At 56.9% G+C, this 17,220-nt stretch overlaps 2 protein-coding genes across 2 annotated transcripts; both read right to left on the bottom strand.

The window, feature by feature from the left end:
- Positions 1-1,121: 1,121 nt before the first annotated feature.
- LMXM_08_29_0490 (conserved hypothetical protein) lies at positions 1,122-2,216 on the bottom strand (the record flags this gene model as incomplete). The annotated part of the gene is made up of 1 exon (XM_003872465.1): positions 1,122-2,216. One exon carries the CDS (start codon positions 2,214-2,216, stop codon positions 1,122-1,124), a length of 1,095 nt encoding a protein of 364 aa, XP_003872514.1.
- Positions 2,217-7,976: 5,760 nt separating this feature from the next.
- LMXM_08_29_0500 (hypothetical protein, unknown function) lies at positions 7,977-11,546 on the bottom strand (the record flags this gene model as incomplete). The annotated part of the gene is made up of 1 exon (XM_003872464.1): positions 7,977-11,546. The coding sequence occupies one exon, from the start codon at positions 11,544-11,546 to the stop codon at positions 7,977-7,979; it is 3,570 nt and encodes a 1,189-aa protein (XP_003872513.1).
- Between the last annotated feature and the right edge of the window lie 5,674 nt (positions 11,547-17,220).

The raw sequence follows: 17,220 nt of genomic DNA, 5'->3' as shown, positions 1-17,220 counted from the left end.
TGTCATGAGGATAGAGTGCACAGGAGGAATTTCGAGAGGCAGCAGGTGGTGGAGGAGCACAGCGGCGACAGCACCGTTCATGGCGCATCGGGGGGTGGGGGAGAGGGGAGACGTGAACGAGATAAAGAAACGGATAGCGCGGTATGGCGCATGAGGAAGGGAAGGGAGTCCGCACACCCGCTGGGGCACATGAACATGCGCGCACGCACACAGAGGGAAAGCAGTAAGCCCATCTTGTGACGTGTTTTATGCATTGGGTCCACCACCGCACTCCTTTATGGGCAGCCGGCGTGGCTCTGCGGTTGCGTGACGTGAGGGGGTGCAACGCACGCAGGCGCCTCACGTTTGCGCATCGCCCTGTGACGCGGCCGCACTCGCATCCTCAGCGCCGCAGAATGAGAAAACCTTCCTGTTTGGGTTTTTTGTGTGTGTCTGCTGTTCACGAACGGCTACATACCGCAAAGATAAAGGAGGAGGGGAGAGGACATGCGCGGGCAAGAGCCAAGGGCAAACTCATTACACGCCACAACAGCGCATCGGTTCACGTCGCAAGCACACACCCACACACGCCTATGCACATACACGCACGCCCGCGCCCACACCCGCACACAACCATGCAGGCGCAAGCGCAGAGGCTCCAAAGAGAGAGAGAGTACATGTAAAACTGAGGAGGGCGAAACGATAACACCTCCACGACAGAGAAGCCAAAGCAGGATGGCTCACAGGGCAGCAGGAGCGTCACGGCAGGCGCTGCACAGCATGCACCGCTTTCATCACCGATACAACCGGTCAGTCCGTGATGCCAGCGTGAGCCCACAGTATGGTGCGTGTAGGAAAGCAAGCACGAGGAAGCTTACTCGCGCACGCCCCCCCCACTCTCCAATCCTCCCCTCCGTCCCTTCGCGAGCGTCCAGACGCATGCCTCGGCAGCGCCAGCGCTTCATGTGCCGCTGGCGACTCGTGATCTCTACTTGTCCTTGTTTTCGTTGCCAGGGGTGTCGGGTGTTATCACCAGGAGCACCTTGGGTCGTTTCACTTCCGTTATTCTGACTGGATCCTCCTCCTCTTCCTCCCCAGAAGCTGCGTGCGTGTGTGCGTGTGGGCGCCTAAAAACTCCGCATCTAATCCATCGCGCTGCTCCGCATCTGCGCGTTGAGGACCTGCGGCATCTCCCACATATCGTTCTTGACCTTCCACGGCTTCGCGTTGTAATTCTGCGGCGCCTTGCGCCAATTGAAGTACGGGTTCGGGATCTTGATGCCGCCGCGGGCGAGGGGCTGGGTCTCATGCGTGCAGTTGCTCCAGACTGTGTCCTGGAGGGTGCCAGAGGTGATGCGAAAGTACTTGAACTGCGCGACGCTCTCGTTGCGGTTTGTGTCCGGGTCTACGACATGCTTCAAGTTCGGCGCCAGCGACCCCCAGGCTGCCTGGCGCTGGGAATCCTGGTTGGCCAGATAGCTGTAGAAGAGCCGAGAGCCTGACAGAACATTGCGGCGGGCGTACTCGTAATAGATCCCCGCGGAGAGCGTGGCCATGAACCAGAAACCAGCCTTCTTCCAGCGACCCATGAAGAAGGCATACCCCAGCGCCGGGAACATGCTCGCAGCTGCGCGCGGCAGGTAGCACTCCTGCCCGTCATCCCAGGCTCGCTTCCATCCGTTGGGAGTCGGGTCGCGGATGCGGAACGGCTTCGGGCCGTGCGTGTAGAGGTACTCGTAAGAGTAGAAGTAGCCGCCAACCCCAATGAAACCGGCAATGTTCACACGGATCATGCCTAACATCATCGCTATCGTCCAGGCAAATTTGGTGCGCGGGTTGCCGGTTGCGTTGCCGGACACCTGTGCACGTGCTATGAAGTAGTTCATGTACCATACATTCAGCCCCGCCATCCACAGCCGGAAGATTTCACTGGTGTGGTGGCTCTCTGTGTAGGGCACCTCCTCATGAGTGCCAATAAACTCGTTGAGCGATAAGAAGCCCACAGCTACCTTCTGCACACCGTAGCGGCGGGCCTGGTGTGTCTCATCGAGCACGTTGAACGGCGACGACACATCCACCAGAGGCCGCTGGTGGTTCTTATGTTGCGGGTCCACGAAGTTGTACCAGAAGCGCATCTTGTACGGCTCCGCGTTGGCCTGCTCCACCTCCGTCATCGGCCTCGGCACGTTGTGCCCCTCTGACTTAAGCACATCCTCATTCACCCCTCTCGAGAACATGGCTCAGACGAAAAGGAGGAAGGGAGGTTTTCGCTACGCTAACGATGCCGCACAGAGAGAAAGAAAGACTAACACACACACACGCGCGCGCGCACCATGCACCAGAGGCACAACACGAAACCAAAACAGGGGAGTGGGTGGACGCTTCCTCTCCACACCAGCACACGTGCAAGATAGGCGGCACACAACCGATCACACTAGAAAAACGAAAAACGAAAAGTACAACTAATGCAGCCGCTGCAACAGAAGCACACACGCACACAGATACAGACAGACACAGTGAGAGAGGTGCACACTCAAACCCGTAGAGGGAGAGAGAGAGAGGTATGCGTGTTCCCAAATACGCAGCTGCGGTATTCCGTTCCCTCCTGCCCCCCTTTTCCTGTTTACTTGCTGTGCGTGTGCGCGCGCGAGACTTATATATATTCCTCGCACGGCGACGAATCGGAGCAGCTCCTGTGTTGCCCGCCCCTAAACTGTCCGCTTGTGGAGGAGAGGGGGATGGCCCTTGACTTTCCTCTCGACGAGATCGCACTCGTTGACGTTGCGGTATGCACACGGAGCACACCTTCGCTTTGCCGCTCCCTCGGAGATGATAGAGAAAGTGAGCGAGTGATGAAGCGGCGGGCTCTGCCCTCGCGAGGGACTCTGAAAAAAGGGGGAAGCAAGAACGACACGTATAACCTAACTTCTTCGCTAATACAACTACACGTAGGCGGCAACAAAGAGACCCCCGCTCACACACACACACACAAGAACGTGTTGTTGGCGCGCAAAATCGATAGAATGAATCGGTGCCGTCCAACTTCTCAGGTGGGTGCTCTGCCGGTCTGCCCGATACTTCTACTTACTTATTGCCTTGACGCACAGGTGTGTCTGTGTCTAACACACCCAAAATGTAGATAAGCGCAGTCTATGTGTGCGCTTCTCATAGGGGTTAGAGGAGTCGGAGTCAGAGGTCGATGTCCTGCAGTTGCACGTGGGCCGATGCAAAAGCCTTGACTCTCTCCTTCCGAGTTCAGTGACGTCGACGTGGACGGAGGACTGCCTACGAGTGCTGCTCGGATACGCCAAAAAACGGAGTACAGAACGGACCCTCTCCGAGGAAGCGCGCACATACACAGAGAAGCAAGAGCAGCCAAGAAGTGTTCGGGGACGAGAAGAGATGCAGCAGCCACCCGTGATCGTAAAACCTGTAAAACACAGAGCGTGCACGCTAACGCGAAAAAGCCAGCCGTGTCCCCAAGGGAAGGGGAATGAGCGGAGGAGTGCCAGCGATATTACTAGTGGCAGCGGTGGCGCTAGTCGTCCCTAAAGAAACCGAGGCAGCTGAGGAGAGAGAGATGGGGGAAGAGAGGGGAGGGGAGAGAGAGGCAGACAGACGAGAAGTGCGACAAGGCGGAGGAAAACACACACACGACAGAGGCGTGCGCACTTGCCTGAGCACCGTATTGAAGACGAAAGGGCGGAGATGGCGGAGGCGTGAAACACAACAGTGTTACAGGAAGAAACAACACGAGGAGGGAAGATGATGATAAGGTGCGACAAGCACACGCGAGAAAGGGAGGGAGAGGCGTACCTACACTAAAGGAGGGAGGAGAGATGGACAGCAGCGAGTAACAACGAAGATGCCTACTATGTTGATTCTAAAGTCACGCACGGGAACACGACAGGGGAAGGAACAACGCGAAAAACGTAAGAAAACACAACGCAAAGAGCGAGAATGCGGAAGAGAGCGGGAGGGAGGAGGGCCCTCGCGCACCGTCCCCTGGGGATGGCTACGAATGCAAAGCCTCGTCTTGCACGTACGCCTTGCACGCACGCACGCACACGCAGAATAACGGCAACAGCACCCAATACAGCAAGTCAGATTCCGCGGCTCTCTCTCCCGGCGCGTCTACGCGGGAGGGTGACCTGTGATGTACAGGGATGGGGTGCGTCTATGCGCAGGTGCTTGTTTTGCTTTCCCACGTCTGTGTTTGTCCGAGTGCAAGTGGCAGAGCAGGAGGAGAGAGAGGGAGGGGGAGGGGGAGGAGGGGGGAGAGCTAGACATCAGGGAAGAAGGGAGGGAGTCGCCCACCACCATGCTTCTCTTTTTTTGTATTTGTGTGTGTGCGTGTGTGTGTGTGTGTGTGCAGGAGTTCGGTGCTACGCCTCACCACACGCAGCCTCACACATCGAACGAGGACGCGTGACGCATGCGGAAGGGGGATGGCGAGCGGTGGAGGTCCAAGCACCGATGACATGAAAGGCGCGCACGTGCACCACGTACGAGCCAGCATCGCGCATGCATGCGAGTTGGACAGCTATTATTATTTTCTTGCCCCCCCTCACTTGATTCCTTTATTTTTTTCCGTTCGTGTTTCCTTAAGGTGGTATGCATTATTCTATTTTCCCTGGGAGGCCCCTCTCCTACGTACAGACGCATGGACTACGCCACTTCTCTGTGATCCACAGGCACATAGACCTACCGAGAGAGAAGCACACACGCTGCTCGCGCTCTAGATGAAGACACACTTGTGTCTTCGGTGTCCGTGTGTGTGTGGCAGCCGAAGTCAAAGCAAAGATGCCCGAAGGGAACGAAAACGCAAGGATAGTGGAGGGAGAGGGGGTGACACTGAGATGTGCAACGTACAGAAGAAACGACAAAGATAAGGGCTAGCTGAACCCGAGACCTCGTCAGAGAGAGGCGGCAAGAACGAAACGATACCATACAGGAGAGAAGGTAAAGCATATAACAGGTATGTGAGTTAAACAAACACAGCACCTCCAGAGACGCCCGTGTAGGAGAGAGAGAGCGAACAGAGAGGGGAGGTGGCGGGGACACCCGCGGGAGAACGGCGCGACCGCGAAACCGCCGTGGACGTCTCCTTCCCCGTTTTCCTTTCATCGGAGCATATGTGAGAGGCAAAGTCACCGCAGAAGGGAGAGAGACGGGCAGACACACAGTCACGCATCATCATCCGCATCGCTGAATATGCGTGCGTGTGTGTGTGTGTGTGTGTGGGAGGGGGGGAGGTGTTTGGGTGAGTGGCGAGATTGGTCTCTCTCCTCTGCTCTGCTCTCCGCTCGCAGTTCTCCACTTCCTTATCCCTGTCCCCCCTCCCTTCCCCTTCCTCCACAACTGTATGTCTCAACTTCTCTTATTTTGAGTATATCCTCATACTCTTCCGCCTCCGTCCGCGTCGCTACGGCGACAACGCATCGTGTGCGCAACGCGTCGCGAGTCGAACGGAGCAGGGAGAAGAACGGTAGAGAAGCGAAGGAACAAAGAGAGAAACGCGTCTCTCGCTTGGCTGAGGTAAAGCGATTTGAGGTTCAATGGAAGAATGGCGAAACCCAGAGACTAACAAACGAAAACCAAAACAAACCAACCAACGAAAAGCACAAGAAAAAAAAACGAACGGTGCGGAGAGATGATGACGTGGGAGTCGCTCAGACACGCTTGAAAAAACGCCACGAAGACACGCCGACCCTCGCACCTGAACACAAACTTACAAGGAAAGTGGGAGGAGACGCAGAATGGGAGCGTGCACACCAAAAGAATCGGCGGATGCTCAAAGGAGTGCGTGTTCTTCTCACTGGGCCTTCATCGTGTCCGGCCCTCCCTCCCTGCCTCCCTTTTCCTCTCTTACTTCTCTTCGCCTGTGACGCCCATGAAGAGTCGTGCGAGAAGAAATAAGGCGAAAGGAGCAAGATCGACTACACGTGCCTACAGCAGCGAGCGAGCACCTCCGTTTGCGGCATGCACATGCACATACACGGAGAGAGAGACACACACACAGCAGAAAAAAACGTGTTGCCTATGGGCGGTCGTTACATGTGTGTGTGTGTGTGTGTGTACACATGTGTGCACGTGCACCTGCGTGTGCGCAACGACAGGGAGAGAAGAAGGGCGAGAGAGGCTAAGCGTGAGCGCACTGGTATGGTGGCAGGAACAGCAGCACACGTGGTGCGTCTGCTCAGCAGAAAAGGGTGCACAGGGAAGGCGGAAGAACCAGGACACTTAGAAAGAAAGGGCCAAACGGCAAGCAACAACAAAAACAGAGCGGACACCGCACTTCACCCAAGAGGACACAAGCAAGAGAAACGAGAAACTACGGGGAGAAGAGGCAGCAGAGAGGAGGCGGGCGCACGCGTTCACAGAAACACGACGCGAGCGGGGTGGTGTGCGCAGGGCCTGGGAGGAAAGGGGAGTAACACAAAGACGAGTGAGCACAAGAGGGAAAAAATGAAGAAAATGAAAGACAGACAGAGATACATAGATAGAGATACTCCAATCACAAAACAACAAAGCACACACACAAAGGGGTGGGGGCAAGGCGAAGAAGGAAAGGAATAAGTGACCATGCACACGCACACACACGCAGCCGCACAGAATCATGCGCACATACACGCAGCTACAGACACAAGTGCATGGCGTCCCTCTATCTACGTCCACGGACGCTGGGATTGGGTCGCGTTTCCGTGTATATATATCTGTGTTTGGGGGGGAGCGGTGGGTCTATCGTCTGCGTGTGCATGCAGGGGTAACGTTTCTTAGCATGGCACACAGTGAAGGGAAGAGAAGGACCGAAAGGTCGAGGTGGTGGTGATGCGGTCCTCCTCGCGTTGGAGCTGCCTCTTACTGGCAAGACACGTGTCGCCTTGAATGGCTTGTGTGTGTGTGTGTGTGTGTGCGCAGGAGCGCAGGCCTGCGAGAACAGAAAAAAAAGGAAGGGAGAGAAGAAACAGGCAAGCAAACAAAGCAACGGAAAAATGAAGAAACACACGAAGCGAAATCCCTGTCGTAGAAAGAGCGGGAGTGACCACAGCTGTCATCGCCGACCGTTGTGCGAACGTTGTGAGAGCCCACACGCGCGCCCGCACACACAAAAGGAGCACAGCAGCAACGAAAAAAAAAAAACGAAACCAGAAACTCAGCGAGTGAGTGTGGGAGAAACAAGACAGAGAGAGAAACACGACGCAAGCAGCGATATGAGATCGAAAAAGTAACCACGCAGTCAGCAACACCAGAGAGCCGTGACATGGATGGCCGCGGTCGGATGGGGAGGGGAGGGGGCCATGGAGCGAGGCAACGATCCCCCCCCCACACGGCAAAAACGGTAAGCTGATGCACTGAGCAACGCAAAGGGAAACAAAAAAACACACAAAAAAAACGCCCATCATCATCAGGAAAGGTAGCCAGCTGCGTGAACACAGATAGCAATACCCATACAGGAGAGCATGCGCTCTGCACGTGCCCACTCCACCGCAACCGGCGAAATATAAAAACGGGCTGCGTGGGTGGGTGAGCGAAAAGAGCGCTACGAATCGTCAGGGCCAGTCCGCCACTTCGTCAGGGTAGACCTTTTTCGATGCCATTAAGTGTTAGGCGCAGTTATGCCGGATTACGAGAGGAGCACAGGGAAACGAGAATAATAGACCACGACACTAAGGCGGCACGACACATCTGTACACCCGCACACCCCAGCGAGAGAGCACATGGAGAAAGTGAAGAGTCCTCCGAGACAGTCGGCAAACGACCCGACCTCAGAGATGCGCTCATCAGCTCTTCGTAAGTTACTTCCCAGACTGAGAAGCCGTTTCACCACCTTTCGGCCTACCTCCTACACCACTTGACTTCGCCATTCCTTCGCTAACCACTGCGTGAGTGGGTGCGTGTGTGGGTTGAGGGTGCGCGAGAGAGCAGCGCCGATGCAGCGAGAAGAGCTGTGCTCTCGTGCAGACACAGACAGACGCACACGAACACAACACCGCTCAACGAGTGTGCGCAGGTGTGCGAGCGCCCTTGTTGACGGCCGTCAAAGTGAGAGGAGCAGCAGTCGGTGAAAGCAAATCTTCGAGAAAGGCTAGTACATGTGCGGCGTCAAATTCATCGGTCGCCGCGCCCATCAACGTCGCCTCGTCGTCGCCATCGCTAAACGCCATGCTCGCGACACGCGAGACGTGTCCTTCCGAAGACGTGGAGGATACTGCGCTGCTTGGAGCTGGCAGCCACTCTCGACCTGGGAAGCGGGAGCGTGGCTGCAGACTGCCATGGCTCGTCAACACTGGAAGGCGCAGCAAGGTGAGAAGGCCCAACATCTTCGCCGCCCACGCACGGTAGAGCGGGACAAGCTGGAGCGACGAGAGCGGCGATGTGCTCGCGCTCGACGGCAGCGCCAGTTCACCATCGCTGCTGCCGTTGCCACCGGAAGCCGCGGCGGTCCCTCCGGAGACGAGATCTGATACTCCCTCAGCCGCCGTCCCTAATGCCGTCCCTAATGCCTCCGCTTCGGTCGAGCTCGACGTCATGGCGATGGCGTCTTGCAGAAATCGCACCCGCAGCGCGATGTCGTTCGGGTCCATGGTGAGCGTCATGATGCGATTCAGCTCCATGACGGCAGCAAGGTGGTAGCCGCGGTCCATGGCCATGGCAGCACGCATCTGGTAAGGGTAGGACAGGGTCGGGTGCTGCTCCGTCGCCTCCGCAATGTCAGCGATGGTATGCAGGCACCGGCTGCGCTCCACGAGCAGCTCCGACGGGATGAAGCAGACTTCCGGGCGACGATCGCGCCGGTGCAAATAGGTAAGCACGGTGGCGCTCTCACGCGCAGGCGGCGCCTGCCGGTCCTCTGGTGCGATGCCAACCTTCACCTCCGCTAAGCTGCGCAACTCCAGCATGCTGAAGCGCTGTGCCCACGCGTGAATGCTGTCGGTCAGCACCGTATTCGCCCTGCCCAGGCCCTCCACGTCACGCGCGTGCATGCGCGCAAGCAGGAGGGCGGCAGTGGGATGCAGCGGACGCAACTGAAGAGCGCTCTCCAAAAGGTTCTGGGCAAGGTGGCCTCGGCTCGTTCCGTGCGGCAGGGCAGGCCGCAAGTCCTCGCTGCGCACATCAGCGTTTGCGTACTGCATCGACAGCCGCACGAGCCCGTCAGCGCGGCTGCTCGTGGTAGGACCGAACACGATGCACAGCAGTGCCGTCTGGCACGGCAGCGGGCCCATCAGCTCTTCGTAGGCGAACCACCTCACCTCACAGACCAGCCAAGCCAGCCAGCGCACCTCCAACGGCGTGGCGCGGATGTACGCAAGAGACTCGGGGGCCACGTCAGCCCAGTCCGTGATGGTTGCGGTGGACGCTGGCCCGTCAGGCGGGAAGCAGTCCCGCACCCACGCTGCCGTCAGCGTCTCGGCTGCGCTGCGCACATGCAGGGGGAGCAGCGAAAAAGCGTAGTCGGCGGTTGTGCAAGCCTTCTGGGCACTCGCTAACTCCTTGCTCTGTTGCGCGGCGGCCACCTCGCGGAGCGCTGTAACGAGCAGCTCCTCCTCTGTGCCAGGGGTCATACACTCTGCAGCGCGGCACAGAAGGTGCGTCAGTGAGTGTCGCAGCGACCGCTTGGCATGAATGTAGAAGGTGAGCGCGCTGCAGAGGCACAGGGCACGATTCTGAGGGAAGAGCGCCGGGACTTGCGCGATAATGCCGAGCAGCGCCACCGGAGTTGCGACGTGTGCTGCGTCGTTGCACCGCTGCAGCCACGTTGCAGGCGACTCCTGCGCCAGCTCCTTTCGAGCACACAGCTCCGCAAGCTCAGAGGACGCGGTGCTGTCCGGGCACAGCATCCATGCCACCGATAAGTCGGTAAAGGCTGCCAGAACGTAGAGGTGGCCGCGATGGCGACAGAGCGACGCACGTCGCACCAGCGTCTCGGTCAGGTGTGTAAGGTGCTCCACGCTGCGACAGCTGCCAGTCTGGAAGAGAACATGAATGGCACGACTCAAGGCGCTGTACGCAGCGTCCCAGGCACCGCCTCGGCACAGCTCGGCGCGCGCGATGCTTGACAGCGCCTTCAGCTGCGAGAGGCTGCGCTGGACGCGGTTGATGTGCAGGTACTGCGTGAACGCCCTCCACGGGAACTCCGGCGCGCTGTGCAGCACCGTCCGCTCAGCAGTGGCTCTACACAAGGTAAAAGAGTAGACTGCTGCGGTTGATACGGGCACCTGCTCAGGCAACCGCCGACTATGAGCAGCGCTGCTGAGACCGGCCGCCCCGTCCACTGTCACCTCTGTCGCCATCTCCAGCACGTAGGAGGGGTGGCAGCGCAATGACCCAGCAGAGAATGAAGTCCGCGACGACGCGTCGCCATCCGTGGTCGCCTCGGCGCCTGTCACCGAGCTATTCAGCGCCGGTGAGGGCGGAGGAAGGCACTCCTGTGCCGCAGGCCACCGCCGTGCACACCATTTTTCGACTGAAAAGGTACCCGCGCTATTTCTGGGGGCTAAGGTACTGCTGCACTGACCTTCCGTGAGAGATGTCAGCACGGCTGAGTGTGGTGGGGCACACATGTAAGGCTGCTCCGCCCCGCATCCGGTGGCGGCCGCTGCAGTAACCATCGAGAGCAAGGGCGCAGGGGCCCTCCTCGCGGCTTCGTGTGGTAGCGGTGTGACAATGGGCGCCCCTGAGGCGTCTGCGGCTTCGTCATCCTCAGGCGGAGGGGACGACACTGGGCTGGACGGCGACGGCATTGCAGCGGCGGTTGCCTGCCATAGGAATCGGGCGGAGGTGCCAGACTGCAGAGCAGATTGACCAGATTGAGGGGGAGAGGAACTCACCTCCTCCACTACAGCTGTGGACAAGGCAGGAATGGAGGCAGCACCCGCAGCGGTCATCGCCGGCGACGATGACATCGCAGCGTCCGTGTACCGTGGCAACTGCGTTGTGTCAAGCTCGCGTGCAGCTTCTTCGTCGGAGAGAGTGTCGAGCTCGTCCGTTTCTGCCTCCTCGGTGGATGCGTCCTCGTCGTCCCCGGTGGCTGTGTGGGCGGTTGTTTCGGCCCGGAAATGCAGGCTGCGCTGAGCAGTACGGCGATTCGTCCCAGTCAGCAGAGGCAGAGGGCTGCATGCGCGCAAGCGCTGCGGCGTCTCGGTCGGTCTCTCCTCACCCCATTGCCGAGCAGCCATCGAAAATGTCCGCTCGAGCGCAGCTGGCTGGATAGAATGGTGGTGTTCTGCGAGCGACCGCCAGACCCACGTCTGCTGCACTGCGCTGTGCGCCATCCGGCAGACTTGTGAGACCTCGATCACGTCTCTCACGCAGAGGTAGACGGAGATGTGAAGGGGGAACACTTGTGTCCACAAGACGCCCCACTCCTCGGCAGACCGGTAAACACTACTGCTGAGACTGCGCCAGGCACTGTTGCTGCTGGCAACGGTGACGTTGAACAGGTCATCGCCGACAGCGTGGGTTTCGGTGGGCTGAAGGTAGGCACAGAAGCACCTGGGACACCGCGGTTCATCTGCGACGTCGTCACAATTAGCTGAAATGCTGTTCCCCTCTCTTGACGCCATGCGGCAGCAGGAGTCCGGTGACGACGCGTATCGGCCAGCAGCAAACTCATTGATACATACACGAGTGCACGCACACGGATGCCCAGAGGTCTTTTTCTTGACCGGGCTTTGCACAAGCCCCTCAGCGCCAGCACATAACGGTGACGCGGGCGCCAAGGAGAGGCGCAACGACGGGTGTTCCGACGGAGGAAGCGTCAGCGACACGTACAGGAGCGGAGCTGGGGACGGTGGGCTAGCTAAACTGTGGCTGTCCGCCACAAACGTCTGATCCGTGTCAGTACAGGAGGCCAATTCGTCTCGGTAGTACGGCGAAGATGGGGGGGAGGTGCCCGCGCAGGCCCTGCTGTCGTCATCTGCTCGACGGAGCATGAGTGCGCAACCGAGAGAGTCACTGTTCGTAATTCCCGTTTCTTCTTTTGTTCTACTCTCTCCCGTCGCTCTGCAACCGTGCGAGTACGACCGGTGTGCGCGAGTTGTGCTTCCTGGGAAGACAGGGTGTATTCGTGTCGAGGGGGAAAGGGGGGTAGGGGCTGCGCGAACAACAACAAGCAATCCGAAAACTGGCACAATGCAGCCGTAGAAACACCGGGGCCCCTCCAACCGGCAGCAGATGGTGAAACAGGGAGGGGAGTCCGCACAAGTACAACTGACGAAGAGACGAGGAAGTCACGTGCCCGGGCGGCAGACCACAATCGGAAGCACGCAATACAGGACAACACAACACAGACAGGTGGGACAGGGTGGGATGGGGAAACAACAAGAAAACGATCGAGGCGGCACCACAAGAACAGCAAACCCCCCAAAAAAAGAAAACGGAGAGAAAAATGAAGTGCAGCGCAGAGGACTGTTAACAGCAGAGGCGGAAACCAACAACGACAACGACAGACGGGAGCGGCAGCACAGGAGAAGATCAAAACAGAGAAGGAAGAGGGGAGGAAAGGGGATAGAAACGGCAGAAGAGGACGAGTGGAAGAGGTCCGTGGGGAGGGCGAGAAGCGGTACCGGTACAAAAGCCAATATCGTGTGATGCGCGAGAGAAAGCGAAAACAAAAAAGAGCGGCGCGAAGAGATAGGACGCAGAAACAAGAATAAAACAGGGGGAAGGAATCGGGCGTGTGGTACGTTTCGCCCCCCCTGCCGTTGCACTTGAATGTTGGGAATGGGGGTGGGGGTGGGGGCGGGACGCGTGCAGGAGGAACAGTGAGGGACGGTGTACACGCTTCTCTGTATGGCTAGCGTATCTGCCTCTTCTTTTTTTTACCTTTTTCGTGTATCACCTCCGTTGTTGTTTATGGTGTGTTTCTGTTGCACCGGTATAGATGTAATATCCGTGTTCCTATCCGTGGGAACGCGTGGACCCGAGGTGGCGAGCACTTCGTATGTGTCGGTTCGTGGGTAATCTTTATCTTCTTCTCCTCTGTATTACGCCTTTATCATGTTAGTATTGTATCCTTCTCTTTTTCTGCTTCAGAGTCGTTCGCGAGTGATCCGCGTGCACTTGAAAGCGTTTTCTTGTCTATGGAGTGGCTGTGTGCGCGCGCGTCCCGCGGTGGTATTCGCCCTAGAACAATAACAAAAAAGCGCCAATGTATGTATACAGGTATGTATAGTACATATATTTCTATCTATATAGAGATATATAGATATATAGATATGTATCGACATACACTATGTACACACGATACAATGAAGGGTGGGGGTGGGGAAGAGTGTGCGAGAGCGAAGCCTTTTGTTGCTGTGGTGGTCACCTGCTTTGCCTCTACAAGGAAGAAGTACAGTCGTTGTGTGTACCAAGATACGAAAATCAGCAGAAAACACCTCCGAAGTCAAAGCGAAGAAGAAGAAGAGACGGGAGAAGGAGAGGGGAGGGGGGAGGGCCGTCCCCAATTCGGTGAAGCCGTTCTCTGCGTGTGTATAGCTTGCTAGGCGCTCGTTTCGTTTTCTTGCCCTTGTTGCGTTGGATGCTGTTCGTCCGTGATGCGCTCCGCTACTGCGCGCTCAGCACTCTCCTTCGCTGTGCTCTACGTCCGGCGTGGGCGGTTGAGCCCACAGGGAGAGGACAACCGGACAGAGAGAGACAAGGCTCGCAGAGTGCTTGGGCAACAGTACCAACACCTCGACGCGCGTACAAATAGCGCACGCGCAGACCCCGACGCAAACAACACTACACACGTCAAGCTCGGCGACTGAAGCGCAGAGACACAGAGAAAGCCGAGAGAGCACACACAAGAGCCGCGCCAGATATGTCGCGGAAGAAATATAAAGAGAAGGAGGTGGGGGCACGACCAACAAGAGAAGAAGAAGGGAAGAAAGAGAAAAGGGAAAGGCAGAGGCCTGCAACGTGCACGAGAAAGTTACACAAAGTCGCCGTTCGAACCACCACGACCGAGGAGGAAAGACACACGACCGACACAAAATAAAGCTGTGGCAGAGAGGCGGTAAAATCCGGATTGAGGAAAGGCAAGGTGTACACCGTTTCAATAAATAAATAAAAACCTAAGGCAAGACAGACAGAGGCAGAGGGGGGAGAGAAAAAGCGCCAACAAAGGACTATAGTGACGCACCAAGACACAGCAAAGACACGACGTGGCAGAGCTGTCAGCCCTCGGCAATAGGAGTGGAAAAGACTGGGGGAGGGGGGATGCGAAAGAGAAGGGTATGGTGAATGGCGTGGCACCAGCGACGAAGCTCGCGATGCAACAAAACGAAAAGACAAATGCAGACACAAAAAAGGGACAACGGCACAAGGGAAGCAGAGCAGTGTTCAAAGAGGTGTGGGGAAGGAGGAGAAGAGAGAGCAACAGAGGACGCAATACTGGGGGGGTGCGGGGGGTTGGGGGGAGAGAGGCGAGGCCCGTGCTCTACGTGATGCAGCAGACACAGAACTACGGAGTCAGGCAAACACAGAGGGAAAAGAAGGCGAAGAAGGAAATGAAAAGGGGAGGCGCTGAAACACCGAGAAAGTCAAAGAATGGCACAAAAGGAGAAGACACAAGGAAGAACACAGAGAGAGAGGGACTCTACGAAGCTAACAGTCGGGTGTCCCTCGTCTTCGCCTCAAGATGAGATACAGCGGCGGTACAAGAAAATCAAAAAAAAAAGCAGCACAACAGCAGCGCTGAAAAGACAATATCAGGGGCGTTGTTCGTCTGCGGCGTGCGTGTGTATGAGTATGTGTGTATGGGTATGCGTGCTAGAGGGGAGGGAGGGGCAACAGAGGCAACAAGGGATCGAAAGCAAAAAAACAGAGACCGAGAGACACGTCCTCACGAGCGCAAGCCGAATCAACCTCTGCAGGGGGTGGGGAATCCCACGCGATTTTGTAATGTTGCTGTGCGGTTCAAGCGTCGACGATGAAGTGAAAGTCTCACCACACGTACACAGGTAGCCTCACGGCAATCCAAAGCAAAGTGTTTGTCTGCTTGGGAAGCGACAGTGGTCTAACGAGAAAAGCTTCTGTGATCAGCGAGACAAGGAGGGAGGTACAGGTATGCTTCCCGTGCGTGTTTGGTAGTGGATGGAGAGCCGGGTATCGTTGCTACAAGGTCCAACGCCACAAGAACAGCGGAAACAGTGAGAAGGATAAAGGAAGGAGCGGCTCGGCACGCACGCGCGTGAGCCAAGTAATGATATGAACAACAAACAACGGCACCCGCACAAAAGAAAGGAAACCGACAGAAAATGGGAGAGAACAGAGAGTCAATCCGCTGCTCGCCGTGAGACGAGAAGGGGGTGACGCAGGTTCTCTGCCTGCGTCCCTTTGTGTGTAAGCGTGCACCTTTGACCTTGACCTTCTCTGAAAGCGAACGAGAGACGCGTGCACGCACACGTCACTCAATGACAGAGAGGGATAGGGATGGAAATGGTGGCGCGCACAGGTGGCTGATAACAAAACGGCCCAGATACACGTGTATTGCTTGCGATGGAAGGAGAGACAGAGGGCGAAACTGTGGGAGGTGACCAGAGTGCGTAGCCAGCAAAGAGAAAGAAGGTGGTACACCAAGGGTGAATGACAACGAGGTAGCGAAACGGGAGAGCGCGCACGAAGGAGAACCCAGAAAAGAAAAAATGGGGAGGGGGTGAAAACGATGGCGATGTAGCAGTGTGATGGAGAAAACAAAAACCAAATAGAGAAAAGAGAGGGAGACGTCAGATACAGGAAAAATATGGGGGTAGGGGGAGGGGGAGAGGAGGAAAGGCAAGACAACAACAAAGCGCACGCACACAACGTCGTGGACCAAACACACGCACACACACAGAGAAAAAAAGAAAAGAGAGAGAGTGGAGGAATAATAATCAAAAGAAAAGAAAAGAAACGCCAAGACGGTCGTGGCACTGTTACCGTCTTCGGCTTGTTGTTGTTCGCTTGCTTGCGCTCTTCTGCGTGTGTGCGTGAGTTGCGCCGGTCTCCTCGGCCTTGAAAGGGCAGGGGCTGTGTTGGTGGCGGAAACGAAAAAAAGGAGAGGAGAAAAAGATGGGGCCGACAGCGATGAGAAGCGGGCAACCGACGCGCGAAATGCCGCTTCCGAGAGGTGTGCTGCCGAAGAATTGTAGGATTAGAAGCTCGGCAGGGGGGAGAGGAAGCACTTGCACTCGCAGTGCAGGAACTGCAAATAACGACACGGTGCGGTAGTGTAAAGGTGTGCAGGGTGGGTGGCAAGGGGGAGAAGAGAAAAGTGGTACGGTGGGTAAGCAACAGACTCGAGCAAGGTGATGGCATGCCGCATTCGCTGCTGCATCCGCATGCAGAGGCGAGGCAATGTGCGCACAGGAAGAACATCCATTGCGTACAGAAGACGAGGTACGCCGCATAGCTATCGCCATGAGCGTATGTGCACATGCGGCAATCAGAGGCGTTGACCGCGCGCACCGCGGCGGTGGGGAGGGGGGAGGCCCCGAGTGGGAAAGACGCAAATGTCAGACGGCAGAGGAGGCGACACCAACAACAACAAAGAAAACTCAGAACGAAAAAGGCCAGAGAGTTTTCGCCCTCTTCCCTGTTTGCCCTTACTCGCCACCTCTCGTGCTCCCTCACCGCATGCGCAGACGTGTCTTGTTGTTTTCATGATGAGTCCACACATATACACACACACACGCAGACTGTACCATTGCGGTTCATACTGTGTGCTGCTGCAGAACGTGCACGCAAGCAGCACACATCATTCGTTTTCTTCTTGCTACGCTTACCTTTGTTGCAGATGTTGACGTACAACCTCGGTCACCCCATACAAAGACACGAAAACATACACGCGCACACAGCATGCTGCTGTTTCTCCCACCCTCTACCCACGCACACAGACACATCCAGAGAGTAAAGAATGGGGCAAGTGGTGAGGAGGAGTGGGACGAAGACACAAATATGAGGGCACACATCCACAGCCACATCCATCATCTTCCCGCGATCCGTCGCTAACGAACGCCTTTATGTGCGCGTGTCTGTGACTGTGCCTGTGAAAGTCGCACAGCCGGCGAAGACGTGTGTGTTACAAAAATTCAGACGTGCCATATCACATGTCTCCGCTACCTTCTTCTCCAAGAAGAAAACGCCGGCCAACTATCCCCACCTCTTCCCTACTCGCTCCCAGCGGCAGACACGCTCGCACATTCAAGATACCGCCATCACGGGAGAAAGCGGAGATGGCGAGAGGACGTCTTAGGTGCAGACCGGGGGCAG

This window comes from Leishmania mexicana, chromosome 8, assembly GCF_000234665.1.
Source record: "Leishmania mexicana MHOM/GT/2001/U1103 complete genome, chromosome 8".
Lineage (NCBI taxonomy): Eukaryota > Euglenozoa > Kinetoplastea > Trypanosomatida > Trypanosomatidae > Leishmania > Leishmania mexicana.
The sequence above is the reverse complement of the archived record's forward strand: the minus strand, read 5'-3'. Positions and strand labels throughout refer to the sequence as shown.